Raw genomic sequence first — 8,541 nt, 5'->3', positions numbered from 1 at the left:
CCCGCCACCTTAGGTGCATGTGGCTGGTGCCTTAGCCACTTGAGCCACAGGCGCCGAGCCAGAGGATCCTTTTTCAATGTGAGCCCTTGTGCCTTGTGTTAGACACAGTGCTTCTTAGCACACTAGGTCCAACGGGCCTTATGCTTCAGCAGACTGTAGCGCCAGAGTATGGCTGCAGGGACTCTGGGAAGGCCTTTGTCTTCCCTCCTAAGAAGGCAGCATCTCGCATTGTGCATCTCAGTGCTGGAAATCCCTAGAAAACCCTTAGGTCCAGCCTGCTAACTCCAGGCAGACGAGGTGGTCTTCTTATGTATAGAAGAGATAGAGACAGGGCATTTACCTCTTTAACTTCTGAATAAAACGTACTTTCTACCACATTTCTCTCACCAGGCTAACTAAAATATCTACAATTAAAGTTTCCCCCTGCTTTTTAAAGTTTTGGGTCCTTAACCTGTAAGCTCCATCAGAGATTAATAGTTCCCAATGAACAAGTTTATTCTCCATCTGGAAGCAGGTCTTGAAAAGAGCCTGGGGCAGCAAGCAATGGGATATTAAATCTCAGAGAGAAGGGATCAAGTTGGCAAGCTGCAGGCAAACTGTGCCCAAACCGGTATTTCTCCAAGTGCCATCTCCAGACTAGCAGCAGCAGCATCTCCTGGGATATTGTTAGAAATGCAAATTCCCAGACTACACCCCAGAATCAGGAAAACAAGTGGGGCTCAGGAATCTGGGATTCTCTTTACCCACTAAGGTTTGAGAAGGGCTCCCCTAAATTATGTGTTGTCTGAACTGGCACTGGGAACCAGGTCTCCTTGGAGGGGAGGTTACTAAGTGGCCATACACCAGGGATTTAGGAGGTTGACCGTGAACAATGTGTTGATGAAAACACAATGATTTTTATTACCATTATCTCCTATGAGCGTGTTGACCTAAAAGGTGGAAACTGAGGCAAAATTAATATAGTTTATTTGGGGTAAGGTTGAGGACTTCAGCCTTGGGGAGTGCCTGGGTGGGAGAAGAGGCTCAAATTTTAAAAGATAAAAGAATGAATCAGAAGAGGGGGCAATTACAAAAGCAGTTTGTCAGGAATTCTCATTGGCTTACAGAAATAACATCGGGTAGTGATTGGCTGTCTATTGTTGACCTACAGGTAGATGGGATTTTGTGGCTGCTTGGTATCTGTTAGTCCAGCAGGTGGCTTCCAGAGGTAGTTATTTTGCTCAAGGGGAATGACATGGGACTGCCGTTACACTTTAAATGCTTTTCTGGGCCTGATAACTTAAAGGGGCTCACATTCCTCACATAAAAAGGGTACTTTCTCAGGTGGCCCCTGTAGCTCAAGCGGCTAAGGTGCCAGCCACATACACCAGAGCTGGTGGGTTTGAATCTGGCCCAGGCCTGCCAAACAATGACAGCTACAACCAAAAAATAGCCAGGTGTTGTGGCAGGTGCCTATAGTCCCAGCTACTTGGGAGGCTGAGGCAAGGAGTTGGGGGTTGCTGTGAGCTGTGAGGCACAGCACTCTACCCAGGGTGACAGCTTGAGGCTCTGTCTCAAAAAAAAAGGGGGTATTTTCTCCTCAATTATAACATTTTTGTGATACTTTTTTAAAATTTATTTTTCAGTAGAGATTGCTCCTTTTTAGATCATCATTTGCTTTTAGGGATGTCAGATTCCTGAAAATGTTTTTAAATTCTTTCTGAGAGCAAAACTCTGAAGGATGGTAAAAATATATTTGTAAAAGATTTAATCTTAGAGTTGAAACATTTAGACCCAGAGTTGATCTCTAGCTCTGGCTTAGGTGTTTAGAAGGTTCTCCCTGCCCCTTACATTTTTGTTGTTCTTTTCCTTTACAGGAACTCAAGAATGAAATGTGGGAATATTCTTCCTATGTGATATGTTTTCTTAATGACCAGCTCCTGGGTGATGCATCTGATCTGCAGAGATGGGCCCAGAAAGTGTGGGACTTAGTTGATGTGAAACCCTTGGCTCTTTATCAGGCCCTCACTCTGGATTATTCTGCTAAATTCTTAAGAGACACGAAGGCACGTTACACTAATTTTTAAAGAAAAAATAGTACAGTTTTTGATTAGAGACAGCATTAATGGTCGATATCCTAACAAGGGGAATTATAAAAGAGTAGAAGAGAGCTGGATGCAGTGGTATGTGCCCATAGGCCCCCAGGAGGCTGAGGTCGGAGGATCCCTCAAGCCCAGGAATTTGAGAGTGGCCTGAGTAACATAGTGGGTCCCTGTCTCTAAAGGAAAATAAATAGATAAATAAATAACTGGGAGACTAGGTTTAAAGCCCTCTATTATCTTATTATATTCCAGTTGCAAAAGATTACAGTATGGTGGGGTTGGGCTTGGTGGTAATACCCAGGAGGCAGGCTGCGCAGGGAGAACATCCCTGTTCAAACATGTCTGTTGTCCATTAGAAATTTATATGCAGGAATTATCCCTTTTAAAATATAACCTGCCCCGGCTCAGTGCCTGTAGCACAGTGGTTACAGCACCAGCCACATACACAGAGGCTGGTGGGTTTGAACCCAACCTGGGCCAGCTAAGCAACAATGACAACTGCAACAGAAAAATAGCCAGGTGTTGTGTCGGGCACCTATAGTCCCAGCTACTTGAGAGGCTGAGGCAAGAGAATCACGTAAAGCCCAAGAGTTTTTTTTTTTGAGATGGAGCCTCAAGCTATCCCCCTGGGTAGAGTGCCATGGCATCACGCTCACAGCAACCTCCAACTCCTGGGCTCAAGCGAGTCTCCTGCCTCAGCCTCCCAAGTAGCTGGGACTACAGGCGCCCACCACAACACCTGGCCATTTTTGGTTGCAGCCATCATTGTTGTTTGGCGGGCCCGGGCTGGGGATTCGAACCTGCCACCTTAGGTGTATGTGGCTGGCACCTTAGCCGCTTGAGCCACAGGCGCTGAGCCAAGCCCAAGAGTTTGAGGTTGCTGTGAGCTGTGACACAATGACACTTTATAGAGGGCAACATAGACTCTGCCTCAAAAAATAATAAAAATAAATAAATAAAATATAACCTGCCCCAAAGATGGTCAAACCTACATTCATACGAAATATTAAGGTGTTTTAGCACCCAGGTGAAAGCTCCTGTGCTACGTGAATAACAAGTTTGAAGAAAGGCGACTTAAATGGTGACGCATAACCAGCAAGAGCAGGCCTAGACAGGCTGTGGCAGTGTGGCGGGGTCCAGTGGCAGAGGGTGATCATGAAGAATGAGGCCCAGGACAAGAGACAGACATCAGGCTGGCATGGCAACGGCAGTAAAAGCATCTTATAATTCTGCTCAGAGACCTGTTACGCTACCACTGCCATGTGCTGATGTGCTGAAAGTCATTTCATGCCAATGGTGACCGTGCCTACAGAATGACTCAGAGCAAAGGCAAAGACCTTGTCTCATTCATCCCCGATTATCTGCTGCCTTCAGCAGACTCAAAGCATGGTAGACGCTCAGTGAATACTTGGTTGAAAAAACAACGCACTTGAAAATGCTAAAATCTCTGGGGTGTGGGGGGTCGGGGTAGGTAGGGTTTAAGATTCACAGCAGTTAATTCTAAAAAGTACACGATGAGCTTTGGGAATGATGGGGGTAGCAAGGAGGTCAGAATTGGTGAGGAATGAGGCTGGGAAAATGAGAGTACCAGTCACAATCCTTGCTGCCCGCAGTAGCAAGCTCCTCTGATGAACTAGAGAAAAAAGGTAGGTATCGAATGACTGGTCATTTCATAATTGACAGGAAAGCTAGAGAACAAGCTTTGGAAAACAGGTGGGAACTGATAGGTGAAATGAGGCACAGATCAAAATGTAAGAGACCAAATGTAACAAACATGCCAGAAAGTTTATTTACACTTGAATACAAGTGGGCTGAAATCTAAAGAGATGTTGGGCAGCGTTAGACAGGGAGGCAGATCTTTTTACGGCCAGCTGAAGAGCAGCTGGCTTTATTCTTATCAGAGTACCAGAGATGTGCAGCTCATTATTGGGACCCTCTTGGGGGGCTCTTCTTATCAGGGTGTCAGAGGCTTGTGGTGTTAGCATGTCTCTATGGGTTTATAACTGGACCAGTGCAAGAAGGTGATGACTCTGCAGCATGTCGCCCTTATCTGCGCTATGTCCTCCTGTAACAGAGTCTCAGAATGGTTTTTTCAGATCTGAGATGGAGTTAACTTGGCCAGCCTAACAAGAAACAAGCGAGGTCTGGCTTCAGGAAGACTTGGCCGGAGGATTGCCACAGGAATACATGGCCAGGGTGCTGCTGTGGGTGCTACCAGCTCTGAGTTCACACTGCTGCCCTCACTGAGACTAACGTCTCAGCTTCTCAACTTCTCTTGTCTTTGCATCACAGGATTCACCTGTCTGGAAGGCTTAGGTCCTATCTTCATAACTTGGCCATCCCAGGGTGGGGAGAGGGAGAATTTAGTGAGGATGGTGGACCCTGTCGGGAGTTCCCTAGGTAGGAAGCACATTCAGATGTTAAGCAGGGGAAAAAACACCGACAAATCCCAAAGAGAGGTTGAGGCCAGATTATGATTTATCATGCATTCTGAATGAAGGAGTTAGACTTTATCCAGAAGGAAACCGATCCAACAGAGCTGTTCCTAAGGAGCATGGAATAATCCTCTTCACTTTTTTGGAAACATTTTTAGGGCCATGCAGAAACAGGCTGGAGTCGGGGGAGCCTGGGTAGCAGGGCTTTGGAAAGCGGCTATAGTCGCATGGGCTACAGGTAATGAAAGCCGGAATTAATGGGTGGCAGTAAGATAGAGGACCTAGATTCCAGAGACAATCCTTGGATGTTTTGCACAGAGGATGGACTTTCTTTTGCTGATTAAAACCCGGGATGTTTGCATTTCTGGCTGTTAGATGAGTGGAATGTTATTTTGTGTTGCATTGTATCTCTCTCTTTAGCATTTTCAGAATTATATACTCTTTTTTTTTTTTTTAGACAGTCTCACTTTATTGCCCTTGGTAAAATGCTGTGGAGTCACAGCTCACAGCAACCTCCAACTCCTGGGTTTAGGCGATTCTCCTGCCTCAGCCTCCCAAGTAGCTGGGACTACAGGCGCCCACCGCAGCGCCCGGCTAGAATTATTTACTCTTGACAAGCCCATAAAGCTAATTGATGCACAGGGAAGTTTAATGATGCCTAAACGGATTTACTCATTTTCTTTTCTTTTCTTTCTTTCTTTTTTTTTTTTTTTTGTTGAGACAGTGTCCCACTCTATGCCTCTGAGCAGAGTACAGTGGCGTCATAGCTCACTGCAATCTCAGACTTGGACTGTGATCATTCCATTGGCTAAGCCTCTGGAAGCTGCTGGGATTACAGGAGCTCACTGCTGCACCCGTCTGGGTTTTGGGGTTTTTCCTTTTTTTTTTTTTTTTTTTAGGAGTCGGGGATCTCACTCTCACTCAGGCAAGTCTTGAACTTCTGAGCTCAAGCAATTCTCCCTCCTCAGCCTCCCACGTAGCTGGGACTACAGTTACCTGCCACAATGCCTGGCTAGTTTTTCTATTTTTAGTAGAGATGGGGGTCTCGCTTTTGCTCAGACTGATCTCAAATTCCTGAGCTCAAGCGATCATCCCCCCTCGGCCTCCCAGAGTGCTAGGATTACAGGCGTGAGCCACTGTACCCAGCCTGTGAAGTTTACTATTAATACATTATGCTTCCTATTCTTTAGGTAGAATATTTTCTTGTATAATTAAGAATTTGTACAGAAGCCATGAAGCACAAACAAATTATTATTTTTTTTTTTTTTGAGGTGGAATCTCACTCTTTTGCCCCAGGCTAGGATGTCATAGTATCAGCCTAGCTCACGGCAACCTGAAACTCCTGGGCTTAAGCTATCCTCCTGCTTCAGACTCTGGAGTTGCTGGAACTACAGGTGCCCACCACAACCACCATCTAATTTTTCTATTTTTAGTAGAGGTAGGTCTCACTCTTGCTCACGTTGGTCGCGAACTCCTGAGCTCAAGCAATCCTCCTGCTTCAGCCTCTCAGAGTGCTGGGATTACAGGCATGAGCCACCACCGCACCTGGCCCAAACTAATTATTAGAATGGACATAATATTTCATTCCTTGATGCCAAATAGCACATAATTATTTCACTCTCAATTTTAATTTAAAAAAGGGTAGAATGAAATAAAATAATACACTTACAGTGGTTTTATTTATGTTTCTTAGATTCTTAAGAGGGTAAGTTATGCACTTTGTTAAATAAAGTGTTATTTTTATGTGTGAAAATGGTGTCCAAGATTTAACATACTCCAGTGTGCTTTGGCCCCTAAATGAATGTTATTGTGATGAAGACTAGTGTTTTCATGTTGGATGTGTCTTCATAGGGCTAGGCTAGGTCTCACAAATTTTGTCTTTACAGAAGGAATATCCAGTGAAAACCAGCTGGGAGCATCTGTGCCCAGGAGGATATTATTGTGTATATCTTGAAAACCCAGCATCCTTCTCTTCCCTCCCCCTGGTGCCACTCTTCCTGTGAATATAGTGGCCTGATTTTCCCACTCAGAAAGGGCGTGGCCCGGCTCCATTTAGCTAATCTGTGTTCTCTCTCTGAAAATCAGGACACAGGGTAACCAAATCCATGGCACTCATGATGGCTCTTTTCCCACAACCACTCAGGAAGGAGTTTGGAGAAGAAAGTAGAGAAGAATCCTCGGTCTGTTTCTCTTCTCAAGGGACTGACCAGTGTTCCTTTCCACCCTGAGTTTAGGGTGCTGTAGATATCTGGGGCATGGGTTCTCCGTCCTGTAAAATAGGTCGTGTTGGCTTGGCGCCTGTGGCTCAAGTGGCTAAGGCGCCAGCCACATACACCAGAGCTGATGGGTTCGAATCCAGCCCAGGCCTGCCAAACAACAATGACAACTACAACCAAAAGATAGCCAGGCATTGTGGCGGGCACCTGTAGTCCCAGCTACTTGGGAGGCTGAGGCAAGAGAATTGCTTATGCCCAGGAGTTAGAGGTTGCTGTGAGCTGTGATGCCACAGCACTCTACCCAGGAGCAACAGCTTGAGGCTCTATCTCCAAATAAATAAATAAATAAACAAAACAAATACATAAAATAGGTCGTGTTTCTCGAAGCCCCATTACCAAAGGTTTTTTTAAATGTGTAATGTTAAGTTGTAAAGACTTAGTAGGACATGGTGGTGCATGCCTGTAGTCCCAGCTACTTGGGGGCTGAGGCAGGGGGCTCACTAGAGCCCAGGAGTTTGAGGTTATAGTGAGCTATGATTGCACCGCTGCACTCCAGCCTGGGCAACAGAGTGAGACCCTGTCTCAAAATAAATAAAGTAAAATAAAATAAAACAAAAGTTAAGTCATTCACTTAACTTTGCTGTTATATTATCCCCTGGCAATGCTGTTGGAATCTTATCACTGCAAACGTTGTATCTATTGTACCTTTGGTCATTTCTAAAGTTTTCTTAAAGATGTTGACCCGTATTATCTTTTTATTCCTAATATTAATAGCATGATTTTGTGTTCTTGGACATTGTTATTGATGTTTCCCCAGCTGGAAGATTGATTTTTGAGGTAAGAAGTTTCTGTTCTTGTTTATTAATAAGTTGGGGTATAGTATTTATAACTGTCAAATGTTAAATCTATAATCTTTGAAAATATTTATCTTTATCTTGCAGCTATACTGTGATGTATGTCCCAAAACCTGTAAAAATTTTAAGGTCTTGTGCACAGGAAAAGCAGGGTATTCTCAAAGTGGCATAAAACTACATTACAAAGGTTCAATTATTCATCGAGTAGTACAGAATGGTTGGATACAAGGAGGAGGTGCGTTTAAACAAAATTTATTTATTTATTACATTTAGTTTATCATTTAGTTTAAATCTGAATCAATGTAACTGCAACATCAAATCAGAATGTCCAAAATTTTGTTAATCTACTTTTATAAAATGCATATAGAATTAGATGTACTTAATATTAAATAGACATATTTAAAGAATGTTATATATGGCTAATTGATGAATTGAGACATTTTTCTTCTTTTTTAAAAATCCCTAATTATTAAAATAAGCAAATATAATTTATGTTACCAGGATCGTTCCAAACCAAAAGGTAATATAGGAGAGTAGGATAACATTTTATTTTATCAAAATGTAATTTTAAATGCTCATGTAAATACAGAAAAGTACCTAGAAATGCAGTGCTTTTAAGAAATATGCTAAGGGTGGGAATTTGAAAAAGAATAAATGGCAAACAACTTCATATCAAAGATGTTACATTGTTCCAAGCGCAAAGTAATGCCCAGATGATTTCGGTGTCCACTTCTGCTTTCTTGTCAGGTTAATCCTGTGGCTTTATACAGACTACACGCCTGATTAACAGCCCAAAGTTAAATTTTAGAGGCCTTTTGGAGGATATCCCATGGGGAGCACTCAGGCAGCAATTTAAAAATAGTTGGCTTAGCATAGAAGGAAATTTACTTGAACTTGAGGACATATAGAGAAGGTTAAGTTAATGTTTAATTTTTTTTTTTTTTTTTTTTTTTTT

General features: G+C 43.3%; 1 protein-coding gene across 1 annotated transcript in view; it reads left to right on the top strand.

Annotated features, from left to right (window-relative positions):
* Window positions 1–8,541, top strand: part of PPIL6 (peptidylprolyl isomerase like 6) — a 34,212-nt gene that overhangs the window by 5,859 nt on the left and 19,812 nt on the right. The window contains exons 3-5 of the mRNA XM_003781813.2: window positions 1,857–2,045; window positions 7,507–7,569; window positions 7,674–7,821. Of these exons, the coding sequence (XP_003781861.1) occupies window positions 1,857–2,045; window positions 7,507–7,569; window positions 7,674–7,821 (400 nt within the window). The remainder of the gene's footprint in view (window positions 1–1,856; window positions 2,046–7,506; window positions 7,570–7,673; window positions 7,822–8,541) is intronic.

The sequence above is a fragment of the Otolemur garnettii genome, unplaced genomic scaffold (genome assembly GCF_000181295.1).
Source record: "Otolemur garnettii isolate 467f Iridium unplaced genomic scaffold, OtoGar3 scaffold00002, whole genome shotgun sequence".
In the NCBI taxonomy this organism is placed as follows: Eukaryota; Metazoa; Chordata; class Mammalia; order Primates; family Galagidae; genus Otolemur; species Otolemur garnettii.
Note: the sequence above shows the minus strand (reverse complement) of the source record. Positions and strands in the feature narration are given on the sequence as shown.